This window comes from Hemitrygon akajei, chromosome 29, assembly GCF_048418815.1.
Source record: "Hemitrygon akajei chromosome 29, sHemAka1.3, whole genome shotgun sequence".
Taxonomy (NCBI): Eukaryota; Metazoa; Chordata; class Chondrichthyes; order Myliobatiformes; family Dasyatidae; genus Hemitrygon; species Hemitrygon akajei.
Genome location: NC_133152.1, coordinates 46,035,504 through 46,051,793, shown reverse-complemented (window position 1 = coordinate 46,051,793; position 16,290 = coordinate 46,035,504). Strand labels below are relative to the sequence as shown.

Here is a 16,290-nt window from a genome sequence, read left to right as displayed (position 1 = left end):
CGTATTTAATACAGATAAAATTAACTATGCCGAGTGTGACAGGCCGACTTTAAACTCGAGAATGGTTATGAGCGATGTAACACTCTAATGGTGAAATCAGGCACTAGATGAGGGATACAGGGCTGGCGAAGGGGATTGAAAAGGAAGCAGAACACAATGAAAAGCTCTCTAAATTAGATCCCAAGTGTGGCTCATGCCAAGGAAGAACTTGTGAATACAAATCAGGTGCATAGAAATGCTGCTGATTAAAACCTCACAAATGAATTTCCCCCTCTGTCACAGAACAGCTGCCTCTAAGCTTTTTTATTCCCTTTATGAGGAAATTCTATACACCTTATCTACACCCACCTAACTTCTCCCTCAGCTGTTTCACCTATCAGATTCATTCTTCTTCAGCCCTTTACTTCTTCCCCCAATCATCTCCCAGCTTCTCATTTCATCCTCCTCCCCCCACCTTCTTATTCTGGCTTTTGCCCTCTTCCTTTCCAGTCCTGATAAAAGGAGTCAGGTTAAAATGTCAACTGTTTACTCCATCAATGTTGCCTGACCTGTTGAGTTCCTCCAGCCTTTTGTTTGTGTTACAGTTCTCATCAAGTTGTACCATTGGCACTGAATGCCTGACCATTGATGTGCCTGAATGATGTTGTGCTGACCCTTTAACCTCCTCCATTTCAACCTAACCTTTTCCTCTTATCTAGCCCCCTACCTTCCTCCCCTTTTTTCTATTACATTCCCCACTCTGGTCCCCCTCTTATCCCTTCTCTCGCTCTCAACTGCCTATCACCACCCTCTGGTGCCCTTCCTCCTTCCCTGTCCCCCATGCACTCTCCTCTCCTATCAGATAACTTCTTCTTCAGTCCGTTACCTCTTCCACCTATCACCTCTCAGATCTCACCTATCACCTGTCAGCTTGCACTCCTTCCTCTTCCTCACCTTCTAATTCTGGCATCTTCTCCCTTCCTTTCCAGTCCTGAAGAAGGCTCTTGGTTGAAACATTGACTGTTCATTCATTTCCATAGATGCTGCCTGACCTGCTGAGTTCCTCCAGCATTTTGTGTGTGTTTCTTTGGACTTCTAGCATCTGCAGAATCCCTTGTGTTTAGCTTATTTCAACACATTTTGATTTGCAGTGGAAAGGCCTGGACTCACTTTCAATGACTCTTCATCTCATGTTCTTGATGTTCATTGTTTGTTTATTTGTTATTATTACTATTTTTTGTTTCTTGTATTTATCATGAATGCCTACAAAAATGAATCTCAGGGTAGTATATGGTGACATACATGTACTTTAATATAATTGATTTATGTTGAACTTGGAAATTTTCTTCCAGATTGACATCGCTAGCAACCCATGTCTAGTAAGCAGTTAAAACACACAACCAGCCATTGTCCGCTGCCTCAGAAACCAATCCATTGATCCACATAGAATCAGTTTCCGAGGAAGGAATAACAAGCAACCTTTATTATTTAGAGTCATCGTGTTTTACAACGTGGAAACTGGCCCTTCGGCCCATCCATATTACCTACTTGAGCTAGTCCCATTTCCCCACATTTGACCTATATCGCTATAAACCTTTCTCATCCGTGTAATAATAATAATAAATAAATGTTATTGCACACACCTCTACCACTTCCTTAGGCCCCTTTTTTAATATGCCCACCAGCCCCTGCGTGATAAAGGTTGCTCATCGGGATCCTGCTAAATAAGACCATAAATCCACTGCCTTCTCAATCAATTTCTAAACAAGTTTTCCAAATGAGTTTTTTGATCTGTGACCAAAACTCTCACAAATTTCTACACTTGTACCAGGGGGAGCGTTCTGACTGGCTGCATCACTGTCTGGTATGGAGGGGCCACAAGACACAGGATTGGAAAAAGCTGCAGAGGGTTTTAAACTCAGCCAGCTCCATCGTGGGCACTAGCCTCCCCAGCATCAAGGTCATTTTCAAAAGGCGATGCCTCAAAAGACTTCATTAAGGAGATCCGTCGCCCAGGACATGCCCGCTTCTCTTCGCGACCATTAAGGAGGAGGTACAGCAGCCTGAAGACACACACACAAAACCAGATTTCTGAACGGACACTGAACCCATGTACACTACCTCACTATTTTTTTTTTGTTTTTGCTCTCTTTTTGCACTACTAATTTAAGTAAAATTTACATATGTATTTCTCATTGTAATTTGTATTTTTTATTATACATAGTAACGTACTGCTGCCGCAAAACAACAAATTTCTCAGCATATGCCAGCGATATTAATGATGAAATATGAAACACTTGGTGCTCCAGTTCTAAACATATAAATGGGGCAACCTGGATGGTCCCAAGCCCAGGTGAGAAAGGAGGAGGACTGGACATGGGGCTAGCAACCCCATCCCATAAAAACCCAGAGCTACAGAAACACCAACAGAAGTTCCAAAGACTTCGTCCCTGGGAGAAGGACCTTTGCCTGGAAGACGTATGAAGTCGTGTGGGGAAAGCAGAAACCACAGGGCCAGTCATCTTTCTGTACTCCCAGGATAGAGGACTCTTTCAAGCTACCTATGCCCCGGTAGGGGAGATGCATTTAACAAGAAGAAATGAGATACTAGTCAACTGTGTACTCAGTCAAAGGCATATTCCCAGATTCCTAAATGTACCCTTCCCAAAAGCCGACTGTTAAAAGTTCCAGCTATCAGCTGGTGTGTTTGTGCAGAATTCTGCGGCAGGCCATGTCAGTAGCTTGCTCTGACTTGTTGAAACAAAATAGAATACAAACTCCTGATGGGACTGGAGTGCAAATAGAAATGTTCTTATTAAATACTTCGGGAGTTTTTAAAGTCCCAGCTGTCAGGCACTAACGTGCCTCAGGGTACAGATTGGGCTAGGCTGTTTTTCATTTTAAATCAATCAACAAATTTATTTATTTATTTTATTTAGAGGTACAGTGTGGAACACCCCCTTCTGGCCCACCGAGTTGCCCTGCCTGGCAACCCACTGATTTAACCTTAGCCTAATCATAGGAAAGTCTACAATGACCAATTAAACTATGAACCGGAATGTCTTTGGAATGTGAGAGGAACCCAGAGAACTTGCAGGAATCCCACACAAACACAGGAAGAACATACAAACTTTTTTAGAGGATGCCGGAATTGAACTCTGATCTCCGACGCCCCGAGCTGTAATAATGTTACGCTGCCACGCCAGCATGGCGCCCCAAATACTGGTTTGGAGACCTTTTATTTTGTCTTTGTTGGGCTCAAAATTACCAAGTGTCAAACCTGACCTTCGACACTGAGGTTAAAGTTCAAACATGATCTAATTGAATTGGCAAACAGGTAAGTTGGGTTGAATAGCTTCTCCCTGCTTCTATTTCTTGTGTCTTTACTTTTTTGTACTAAGACGTACAGCACTGTAACAGGCCCTTCTGGCCCAATGAGTCCATGATACCTCATGTGACCAATTAACCTTCTAATTCATACGCCATTGGAATGTAGGGGGAAACGCGAGCATCCGGAGGATACCCATGTGGTTGGTGGGAACAAACTCCTATGTGCTAAAAAAACACAGGCCACATGTCACCAGGTGAGCTCCTGAAAACAGCACAAAATTAAGCAACACATGCAAAATGCTGGAGGAGCTCAGTAAATCAGGCATCATCTATCTGCCTGGCCTGCTGATTTTCTCCAGCATCTTGTGTGTGTTGCTCTAGATTTCCAGCATCTTCAGAATCTCTTGTGTCTATTGCAAGATCACATATGTGGCGGATGAATAAATAATGTCAGACAAATTACACACACACACACACACAATTGTGCGCATGTAATCAGATATGCGATCACACACAATATGCTTCAACTTTGTCTTTAAAGGTAAATTTAGATATTTAAATATATTTTAATTAAAACTGCAGCTGGCACATCAGTTGTTAAATGTACAGAAATGTTCTTGCACTTTATCTTATAAAGTTAGTAATGTCAGAGTCGCCAACTTTTTGAATCTTTTTTATTTTAGAAAACTAAACTAAAAATAAAATGACACCGAAATTATGATAAAACTATGTCATTTTCGACAAGGATAACTTTACTTTTCATGTGTTCTGAAATTCAGTTGAATTCACTGGACACTCATCGTGGTAGCTCCCTATTCAGTAGGTAAGTGTACAACGGTGACGGTGTGGTAGTGGAAGAGCACACTAGTGGCATGCAAACTTCGGTACATTTTTACTGTCAAAGCTTTTGGTCTATCTTTAAGAAGCCTGAATGTAAGAATACTTCATGATTGCCATTGTTCTTTTTATCAAAGTAATTTCTTCTTTTACTGGTATCCATATTCAACTAATTTGGTAATTTACTTTTACAACATGGGGCATTTTATTCTAAGAATATTTTCAAAGATCAGGCTAGACCATAAATGGCATTAAAATAAACACAGGAGGTTCTGCAAATGCTGAAAATCCAAAGTAACACACACAAAATGCTGGAGGAACTCAGCAGGTCAGGCAGTGTCATTGTGAACAGTCAATGTTTCAGGCCGAGACCCTTCTTCAGGACTGGAAAGGAAGGGGGAAGCAGTCAGAGTAAGAAAGTTGGGGGAGGGGGAGGGCAGATATTAGGTGAGACCAGGTGTGGGGGAAGGTGGGTGGGTAGAGGAGAAGGGATGAATGAAGAAACTGGGAGATAATAGGTGGGAAATGTAAAGTTCTGGAAAAAAAGGAATCTGAGTGGACGGGAGTACAGTGTCGATGTTTCAGGCTGAAACCCTTCATCAGGATTCTTAGTATAAATACAAGAGATTCTGCAGATGCTGGAAATCCAGAACAACTCAAAATGCTGGAGGAACTCAGATCAGGCAGCATTAAGGGATAGAAGTAAAGAGTCAACGTTTTGGGCCGAGACCTTCATCAGGACCCTACATTGGTACTCACATTTGTCTTCAAGTTGTTGCTTGTTTCTTACTGCTCTCTGCCAGAGTTTGGAGTAATGATGGCAAGGTTCAAAGTTGAGGCTTTGGAAGGTAAGCTGAGTGTGGTGAGGGGCTCTAAACCCAGGGCAGATCCTTCCTATATCTAAGCAAGTAGCTCCTATAATTACCGGGAGATTATTCGTGGCTGCAAGCAAGGCAAGTGGATTGAAAGCACAGCGTGGCATCGAATGCAGAGTTCTTTTAACAGGGGCCAACCATGTTCATTGCGACACACACACACACAAAATGCTGGAGAAACTCAGCAGGTCAGGCAGCATCAATGCAGAGGAATAAACAGTCGACATTTTGGTCAAAACCCTTCATCAGGACTGGAAGGAAAGGGGAAGATGTGAGAATAAGGTGGGGGAGTGGAAGGGTGATAGGTGTAGAATGTGTATTACCATTCATGTTGTGGGCACTACCCACCCTGCCTTTTCCACAAGTTCCCTTCTTGAAAGCACTACAGGCTCTATAAAAACAAAAACTTCACGCCATCTTTGAAGTTTCTTCCCCCATGTAGTTAATCTGATCAACCATTCTAGTTAACCCTCCCCATCCCCTCTATTGATTACCCCAACACTGAACTACACTGTAAACACTTTACGACACTGTTTATAATTGTGTCTACATTGTAAATACATGCTAGTATTTATATATTTTATTTCATATCCATATTTTCCTTCTAACTTTTATTAATAAAAAATTTTTCTTTATCATTGTTAATCTTTTTTGTTGCAGGATAGTATATCTCAGGGTAGAATATGGTGACTTACACATGCTTTGATAATACATTTACTTGGAACTGAGATATAAAGGTAAATGGCGAATAAAGTTGATCCTTGACCCTTAATTGACACTGCCCCAACACTGTCTCCCAAGCCACCCTGCCTTCATTGCCACCAACGTTAATGACATGGATTCTGAGAAGGGTATACAACATAAAATGAGAGGTTCTATCGCTACCACTACATCTAGCAATGGAATTAGATGAACTCGGAATGGGAAAAGGAGATTGTGATCTCTTTGTTCACTTTGTCTTTGTTACCTTGCGCGATTTCTGAAATCCAGAAAGCAGATCAGAGTAAAATACAAAACAGAAACACAAGAGAGAAAAAGGAGTCAGTGAGGAACAAGAAAAGAAATGCATTTCAAACCATACAGTTACACCAGCAAAGGTGTAATTAACATTCCAATGCAAGAGTGCAGAGAAACATGTGAAAGAACAACAGTCAATTCCTCAGGTAATGGGCTTTATGAAAAAAGCATCAAATGTTGTATTTTTCATTTTATTCTTTGAACTATAGTATTATGCAAGCACATCACAATTACACTTCTATTTCAAATCTAAAAATTTCATTGGTCAGCTCACCGAATTACTCCCAAGCTGATATTAGACATCATCTGAGCCTAACAGCACTGTGATGGATTATATTCCACTCCTTTTAAAGAAGTTTCCAACATCGAGGACATCTTCAAAAGACGATGCCTCAAATAGGTGGTCATTAAGGGCCCCCATCACGCAGGACATGCTCTCTTCTTGTTGCTACAATCAGGGATGAGGTACAGGACTCTACATTTAGGAACAGCTTTTTCCCCCTCCACCATCAGATTTTTGAATGGACAATGAACCCATGAACACTACCTCACTAATGTCCAATGCCCCTCCCCTAACCCCCACAAGAGGGGAAAACAGTTCCACAAACTCAAGTTCTCTATCTCTCTGTTCCACACCAGAACATCAAAATGGAAGAGCACGTCAATAACCCTATCCCTCTCAAACACAACTTGTGTGACTTCCCATGCCTCAAAGGCCAGGCATCCACACCTGCTTTTAAGTACTCCATTGGCCCGTTGTTATTTTAGCTGTAAATGGAAAGACCCAATTGCTGAACCCTGGCTCAGCTTCAGCAACGTTATTGGACCATGTATTTATTATATATTATTTAGAGACACAGCATGGTGACAGACACTTCCGGCCCAACAAGCCCACACTGCCCCATTACACCCATGTGACCAATTAACCTATTAACCCTTACGTCTCTGGAATGTGGGAGGAAACCGGAGCACCCAAGGAAAACCCCGCAGTCAGGGGAGAGGATGTACAAGCTCCTTACAGACAGCAGTGGGAATTGAACCTGGGTCGCCAGCACTGAAATACCATTAAGCTAACCACTATGTACCATGCCATCCAAGTCCCCCTTTCCAAACAAGGCAGTCAATGCCCAAACTTGAGGCATTTCTTGAGCCAGAGGGTGGAGAATCTGTGGAATTGATTGCCACAGGCGGCTGTGGAGGCCAGGTCATTAAGTATATTTAAAGCGGAGTTGATAGGTTCTTGATTAGTCAGGGTGTCAAAGGTTATGGGGTTGTGAGGGAAAGTATATCCGCCATGATGGAATGGCAGAGCAAGCTCAATGGGCTGAATGTCTTAGTTCTACTCCCACGTCTAATGGTCTTTACAACCCCTCCAAAGGCGTCACGGATTTTCAGTTGGCCCAGTATGTTCCTAATGACCCAAGTCCTTAGCGAACACTCTGGAGAACTAATGTATTTTTCTCCAACCATATTGATCTGTTCTATGGCCCCAAGTGACCCAGCCACGGACACCAACCTGAGCACACTTCCCCTCTTCCCGTCCCACAGTCAGCTGTAGCCTACTCGCCTGCTGGTTCCATTGAAGGAATGGCCACTGGAAGTGCAAAGCTTGTTCCATCACACGACCAAAATGCTTTGTGCCTTGGAGAAAACATCTGTGGGGTCCACACAAGCCTTTCCCTGACCGGATGGATTTCTGACCCATCTACTACCAGCCAATGAAGATCTGCAGCTTCTTCATCCAGAAGCTCATAGCTACCAGCTCATTAGTATGGCAAGCCATTCAGAAACCCATTGATGAACAAAGGAATATCCTTAGCTCCTGAGAACATTGTGAAGGTACACTTGGAACACTTCAAACAACACTGGAAATCTGCGAAGGTTGGAGCTGACCAGAGGATGGTTTCTGTCCACCTACCGGGGATTCGCCAGAGATGGATTCTCCCTTGTTAATTTGCATTAAGCCTTTCCGACCATTCCGTTCTACGGTAACCACGTTCCATTCGTTGAGTGGGATGCGTTCCTTACTCCTGTTTTACAGGAGAAAAGTTATATAAAATGTATTAATAATCATCTGTAGTTATTGGAAATAGAACACTGTGTAGCAAGGTTTTACCTGATCACATTACGCTCGATTTAACAACCGTGCATTCCAAATGCTTGCTTTTAGGAAATAGGGTGATTTAAAAATATACATATATATTTTATTTTATTTAGACGTACATCACAGAATAGGCCCAACAAGCTGCACCACCCAGCAGCCCACCTTCTTGATCCTAGCCTAATCACATGCTAACTTACATTGACCAATTAACTTACTAACTCTTACGCCTTTGGACTGAGGGAGGAACCGATGTATCCGAAGGAAACCTATGTTCATGGGGAGAGCGTACAAACTCCTTACAAATGGTATTAGAATTGAACTCTGAACTCCAGAATGCTCCTAGCTGTAACAGTGTCACTTTAACCACTATGTTACCCATTGGACAGTGGAGGATTCCTGATCATTGGAAGTGGTTTATTATTGTCACATGTATCAAGATACAGTGGAAAAACTTGTCTTACATACTGTTCATACAGATCAGATCATTACACAGTGTATTGAGGTAGAACAAGGGAGAACAATAACAGAATGCAGAGTAGAGTGTAAAAGCTATCAAACAATTGCAGTGTAGGTAAATGATAAAGTACAAGACTACAGCAAGGTAGATTGTGAGGCCAAGAGTCCAATTTATCATTCAAGAGTTCCATTCAAAAGTCTGATAATCGTGGTGTAGATGCTGTCCTTGAGCCTGGTGGTATGTGCTTTCAGGCAATGGAATTAACTAAATTTTTGCAGGTAGATTTTCATCCCCGAAGATTGTAAAGTTCATCTACATCTAATTAAAACTATCGATTCCACTTGAATAAATATGTACTGTAGGTAATCAAAGAAATGTGGAAGACAACTCTGGATGTCAGGTTTCTTTAAGGGTGTCAAAGGTTACAGTGAGAAGGCAGAGGAGTGGGGTTGAGAGGAATAATAAGTTAGCCATGATGGAATGCCGAAGCAGACTCAATGGGCCAAATGGCCTAATTCTGCTCTGATGTCTTAAGGTCTTATGGACGTTGACCTGTACAGCACAAGAATAGAATACAAGGACATCCCTTTAGAACAGAGATGAGGAGGAATTTCTTTAGCCAGAGGGTGGTGAATTCATTGCCACAGATGGCTGTGGAGCCCAAGTCATTGGGTGTATTTACAGTGGAGGGTGATAGGATCTTGGTTAGTCGGGGCATCAAAGGTTACTGTGAGAAGGCAGGAGAGTGGTGTTGAGAGGGATAATAAATCAACCACGTGGAGCAGACTCGAGGGCTGAGCATCCTAATTCTGCTCCTTTGTATTATGAGGCTGGGAGTCTTAAGTCAAAATCAAAGTCGAATTTATGATCAAAGTATGCATCCGTCACCTCGTACTCCCTTCAGATTCATTTTCCTGCAGGCATTTTTAATAAGGACGTACAATAGAATTTATAAAGAACTATACATAAGCAAAAACTGACAAACAACCAAAGTGCAAACGAAGACAAATTGTGCAAATGAAAATAATATTGAAAACATGAATTGTAGAGTTCAGTGTTGGTGTGATTGATGTTATCCACGCTGATTCAGGATCCTAGTGGTTGTAGGGTAATAACTGTTCCTGAACCTGGTGGTGTGGGACCTAAGGTCCCTGCACCTCCTTCCTGATGGTAGTAACAAAAAGAGAGCATGGCCTGGATGGGGGAGGGAAAATAAATCAGCCATGATTGAACGTCAGAGCAGACATGATGTGCTGAATGGCCTAATTCTGCTCCTATACTATTGATTTTATGGTCTAAAACTATCAAAAGATAACAGAGGTTCTATAATGAAACAACTTTCAACTTTAGGGATATCTCATAAAGATTTTGTCCAGGTCCTCCCAGTCTGCACAGAGTCACCTGCGACTCATTTCCACCTCATCACCTGCAGTTATTCATTGTGTGCTGTATCCTATGATGTCCGCAGTCACGGTCTCATGACCATGATTGTTCTTGGCAAATTTTTCTACAGAAGTGGTGTGCCATTGCCTTCTTCTGGGCAGTGTCTTTACACGATGGGTGACCCCAGCCATTATGAAACTGTTCAGAGATCGTTTGCCTGGTGTCAGTGGTCACATAACCAGGACTTGTGATATGCACCAGCTGCTCATACGACCTGCCCCCATGGCTTCACGTGATACTGACTGGAGCGGTGGGGAGAGAGGCAAGCAGGTGCTATACCAAGGGTGGCCAGCAGGCTAGCAGAGGGAAGCAGCACCTTACACCTCCTCAGGAACAGATGTATCTGCTGCAGCTTAATTAAACCAAGCTCTCATTCATGTCCTTGTTCACCCATTGCACTAGCCTTCAGCTACCTTGTTGCCTATTGCGTTTAGTATCTGTTCTCTCTTGTTTCGTGGCCCCTTGTGGCTTGTTATTTTGCAGTTTGTTATTAAAGTTATCACTGGCTGCTAAATCGTCTTGGCTGCTCTGTATTTGGGTCAAACCTCCTGTATATTTCCTGACAGATTTGCACATTTCCTGGCTTATTTGGACTACAGTAAATTAGGACCTTGTGCTTTTCTGTTCCCCTATTACCTGATTACTGCAGGTCCTTTGCCAAGGTCATATTTAAACTCCAAGTAGCCATCCCGTAGGTTGAGCGACACAAAATCTCCACGACCATCAGTCTTCTGCCCATTGTAGAAGATCATTCCGTTGTGGTCCATGGGCAAGAACACCACCTCCATCGACAGCTTCTGACTGCAATCGAACAGCTTGTTACCAAGGTACAAAGGTTTTCCACTCAATTACCCCAAGTCTCCTACTCTCACACCCTCCCCACACAGAATCGAAGTATACAAACGGTCGTCGACGTTATCCCGAGGTTTAGGCAGGTTTACGTGAGGTGGACAAAGCAGAGTTATCTGATGGTGTGTGGATGGAGATGGGGAGAAAACTCAAAGGTCAGAGGTGCAAAGGGACTTGTGAGTCCTGGTGCAGAATTCTCTAAATGTTAAACTTGCAGGTTGAGTCGGCGGTAAGCAAAGCAAATGCAATGTTAGCATTCATTTTGAGTGGACTAGAATACAAAAGCAGGGATGTAATGCTGAGGCTTTATAAGACATTGGTCAGACTGCACTTGGAGTATCGTGAGAAAATTTGGGTCCCTTATCTAAGAGAAGATGTGCTGGCATTGGAGAGGGTCCAGAGGGGGTTCACAAGAATGATTCTAGAAATGAAAGGGTTAACATATGTGGAGCATTTGGTGGCTCTGGGCCTGTACTCACTGGAGTTTAGAAGAATTGGGATGGGGGGGGGGGTAAATCTCATTGAAACCCACTGAAAATTGAAAGACAGAGTTGATGTGGAGAGGATATTTCCGATAGTGGGGGACAGCCTCAGAATAGAGGGACGCCCATTTAGAACAGAGATGAGGAGGAATTTCTTTAGCCAGAGGGTGGTGAATCTGTGGAATTCATTGCCACAGATGGCTGTGGAGGCCAGGTTATTGGGTATACATAAAATAGAGGCCGACTGGTTCTTTATTAGTCAATGTGTCAAAAATTATGTGGAAAAGGCAGGAGAATGAGGTTGAAAGGGATAAGTAATCAGCCATGATGGAATGGCAGAACAGACTTGATGGCCTGATCTTGCTGCTATGTTTTATGGTCTTATAGACCAGAGGCCACAGGTTTAAGGTACGGGGCATGAGATGTGGAAGCTGCTGAGATATGAAGAACTATTTTCGTACAATGAGGGGTAATGAGCTAGATGTCACTGACTATGAAGACAACGGAAACAAGATGTATCGATGATGTCAATAAGTACAAGAGAAATAATTTGGTTGTGATACAAGGTAGAAGAGGGAATGTGATCAATGCTTCACAGGGAGTGGGATTCACCAAATTGCCTCCTACAATACCGTATTTGAGCTTGCAATTCCATGCCTTCAGTAACTCCATATTCAAAAAGCATAAAATGGTAAGACAAACAGATGGATCTTGGGGTCCATGTCAATAGATCCCTCATAGTTGCCATGCAAGTTGGTAAGATGTTAAGAAGGTGCATGATTCGTTGACCTTCATTAGTTGGGGGACTGCGTTCAAGAGCTGCAAGATAATGTTGCAGTCTATAAAACCCTGGTTAGGTCACACTTGGAAAATTGTGTTCAGTCGGGTGAACTCATCATAGAGAGGATGTGGAAGTTTTAGAGAAGGTGCAGAGGAGATGCTTGGATGACACAGCATGCCTTAGGAGGAAATGTTGAGCAAGTTAGAACTTTTCTCCTCGAGCAAAGGAGGATGAGAGGGTAGAGGTGTATAAGGTGATAAGAGGCATGGATAGAGGAGACATTTTCCCAGGGAGAAAATGACTAAAATGAGGAGGCATAATTTTAAGATCTTTGGAGTAAAGTATAGGGGAGGATGTTAGAGGTAGAATTGTTGGAGGTAGATGTTGGAGGGACACACTGGCATGGATGGTGGTAGAGGCAGATATATTAGGGACATTCAGAGACTTTAAGATAGGTACATAAATGAAATAAAAATGGAGGACTATGTGGGTGGGAAGGGCTAAATTGATTGCAGAGTTGTATTAAAGGTCAGCAAACATCGTGGATCAATCAGGCTGTACTGTTCTATGTACAAAGATCTAGAAAGTCAACTTGTTTATCTGCTTGGTAAGTGATTTTGGAAGCATAGGTCTCCAGATAATCAACCTAGCATGCCAAAGTCAGAGATACAACTTTGGATTCTTTCCCTTGTACTCAGAGTACAAGGGAGAACATGTCACATTACACTTCCGGTTCCAAATTCAATCAGAAATGGCCATGAAGGCAGTCTGCTGCAAATAGTCACAAGGTATTCTAGCTTCAGTCTAAAATGGGAAAGAAGGGGTTAATATATGAGGAGTGTTTGAGGCTTTAGGCTTGTATTTACAGGAGATTAGAAGAATGGGGGGGGGGGGGAGGGTGGAATCTCAGTGAAATCTATTGAATATTGAAGTACCTAGATAGACTGGACGTGGAGAGGATGTTTCTTGTGGTGGGAGGGCACAGCCTCAGAAAAGAAGGACGTCCCTTTAGAACAGTGATGAGGAGGAATTTCTTAATCAGAGCATGGCAAATCTGTGGAATTCATTGCCATGGATGATTATGGAGGCCAGTAAAGTAGAAGTTGATAGGTTCTTGATTAGTAAGGGCATCAAAGGTTACGGGGAGAAGGCAGGAGAATAGACTTGAGAGGAATAATAAATCAGCCATGATGGAATGGTGGAGCAGACTCGATGGCCAAATGCCCTAATTTCAATCCTATGTCTCATGGCGTTATGATCTAAAAACTCTGTGTACCATTTTGGCAAAGTAAGGATTATTTAATACAACAAAGCCTTCCAAGTTCTCCCTTCTCCACAGCTGAGTAAATCTGTTATGCTCTCAACACTCTCCATCTCCCCAGGATTCCAGTTCGTGGTTCAGTGATGTGAGCACCAAAATTCCAATACACAGCACTCATTTAATAATTGAGTTCCAAAGGGCTGCTCTCTGCCAACTGCCCCACTAATGGGCAACACAGATTCATCTTCACCTCCTTAGTTTTGGCATTAAACTGATAGATTAGACCCTTTTGATTCTACCTGAACTTACACTATTAAAAATCATAGTATCTGAGTTCTAATGAACTAAGAATTTTATCATTAAGGCAATTTCCCCTTCAATCATTATCACTGCTTCACATTCATGTACAGTTACAACTCATTGGTTCTATCTCATAATCACAGTTAACTCTTTGCAATCTTTCTGTGTTTGACCTCTGACATCCCCCCGATACATTCCTCCAAACACTTTAAAATTGTGCCCCCTCAAATTAACTATTTCCACCCTGGGAAAAAAAAAACATCTCTGGTTGTCCACTCGATCTACACCTCTTATCATCTTGTACACCTCCATCAAGTCACTCCTCATCCTCCTTGACTCCAAAGAGAAGAGCCCTAGCTCACTCCACCTCTCCTCATGAGACATGCTCTGTAAGAGCCTTCTGAATGTCAGTACTATATACGCCTCTACCACCACCTCTGTCAGTGCACCTCACTACTCTGTGTGTAAAAAAACTACCTCTAACATCCCCCATACACTTTCCTCCAAACACCTTAAAATTATGCCCCTCACATTATCCATATCTTCCCTGGGAAAAGACTGGCTGTCTTCTCTATCCATGCCCTTTTATCATAATGTGCATCTCCAGCAAGTCACTTCTCATCCTCCTTCGAAAAGCCTGAGCTCACTCAACCTTTCCTCATAAGATCTGCTCACTAATTCAGGCAACATCCTGGTAAATCTCATCTGCACTATCTCTAAAGCTTCCAACATTGGTCATGTCCCTAGACTGATACCAACAATAATTATAATTTACCTTCCTTCTTATCTGAACAGATTGAACGTTTGTGAATGCAACATGATGCATTTTGAAAAGCAGTCAGACATACTCAGTTTCTGGAAGCAAGTTAGTTCGAGAATTGTTGGGGTGCGGAGAGGTTTAGTGGTGTGTGTATAGCAATTAACATTGGCAGGTTAGAGTTCAGGTTTAACACTGATTAAACTCACGACAAGTCATCGGAAAATGTGTGGATTCCATTCATTTCCAGGTATGAATATCCGTTAAAATTTGGGATGAAAGCGTTGCCCTGGTCCTTCTCGGATTCTGAAACAGAAGAGATATTTATAAATATAATGAAATCCAGGCTTTGTCCAAGAATGACTCCTGTGTCCTGAGACCATGAACAGAGATGCAGATTCCTCCACCAGGAGAAACAGTTACACACAAAATGCTGAAGGGACTCAGTAGGTCAGGAAACATCTATGGAGAGGAATATAGGGTTGGCGTTTTCGGCTGAGACCTCCATCAGGATGCAGTTTCTTCCAAGGAGAAATCTTCATTTGGAAAACAGTATCTTCCTATTTCAGTCCTCTTAATTGGCTTAATTTTTCATTTCTCAAAACTCCAGAGAATTTAAATCTGATCTGTTCTGAGATTCTGACATGATCTCCTCTAATAACATGATTACAATCTCAGGTTGGAGGAGCAGCACCTCACGTTCCGACTGAGTGGCCTCCAACCTGGTGGCAAGAACATCAATTTCTCTATCTCTGGTAATTTCTCCCCCCTCTCCTTTTCTCTTATTCCATTCCCCACTCTGGCTTCCCTCATACCTCTTTTCATCTCCTCACCTGCCCATCACCTCTGGTTCCCCTCCTCCTTCCCTTTCTCCTGTCGTCCACTCTCCTCTCCTTTCAGATTCCTTATTCTTCAACCCTTCAGAGGTACCTTACCTCTTCCACCTATGACCTCCCAGTTTCTTACTTCATTCCCCCCCACCCCACTTGATCTCACCTATCTCTTGCTAGCTTATCCTCCACCCCTCCCCTCACCTCCTTATTCTGGCTTCTTACTTCTTTTCCAGTCCTGATAAAGAGTCTCGGCCTGAAATGTCGGCTCTTTATTAGGACTCTTTACAGTGGAGTGGGGATATCAGAGGTAGTTTTATACACAGAGAGTGGTGGATACATTAGGGACATTTAAGAGACAGGCACATGGATGATAGAAGAGTGGAAGTTTATGTGGGAGGGAAGAGTTAGATTCATCTTGGTGTAGGTTAAAAGGTTGACACAACATTATGGACTGAAGGGTGCTATAATGTTCTATAATGGTCACTTTATTAGTTACACCTGCTCATTAATGCAAATATCTAATCAGCCAGTCACATGGCAGAAACTCAATACATAAAAGCATGCAGACATGGCCAAGCGGTTCAGTTGTTGTTCAGAACTAACATCGGAATGGGGAAGAAATGTGATCTAAGTGACTTTGACCGTGGAATGATTGTTGGTGCCAGACGGGGTGGTTTGAGTATCTCTGAAACTGCTGATCTCCTGGGATTTTCACACACAACGGTCTCTAGAGTTTACAGAAAATGGTGCGAAAAACAATAAAACATCCAGAGCTCTGTAGTTCTGTGGGTGAGAACACCTTGTTAATAAGTGGTTAGAGACTGGTTCAAACTGACGGAGGCAACAGTAGCTCAAATAACCACATGTTACAACAGTGAAGAGCATCTCTGAATGCACAACATGTTGAACTTTGAAGTGGATGGGCTACAGCAGCAGAAGACCATGAACATACAGAAATACACTCAATGGCCAATTTATTAAGTGC

General features: G+C 42.6%; 1 protein-coding gene across 13 annotated transcripts in view; it reads right to left on the bottom strand.

The window, feature by feature from the left end:
- The window catches only part of agrn (agrin), a 523,540-nt gene that overhangs the window by 29,199 nt on the left and 478,051 nt on the right, over positions 1-16,290 (bottom strand). For 9 of the 13 annotated variants that reach the window (XM_073032309.1, XM_073032310.1, XM_073032315.1 and 6 more), the window contains 4 exons: positions 14,682-14,778; positions 10,679-10,843; positions 7,957-8,068; positions 5,989-6,000 (listed from right to left, as the gene is read on the bottom strand). In XM_073032309.1, coding sequence (XP_072888410.1) covers positions 5,989-6,000; positions 7,957-8,068; positions 10,679-10,843; positions 14,682-14,778 — 386 coding nt within the window. The remainder of the gene's footprint in view (positions 1-5,988; positions 6,001-7,956; positions 8,069-10,678; positions 10,844-14,681; positions 14,779-16,290) is intronic. The other 4 variants (XM_073032312.1, XM_073032318.1, XM_073032320.1 and 1 more) reach the window with 1 other exon arrangement.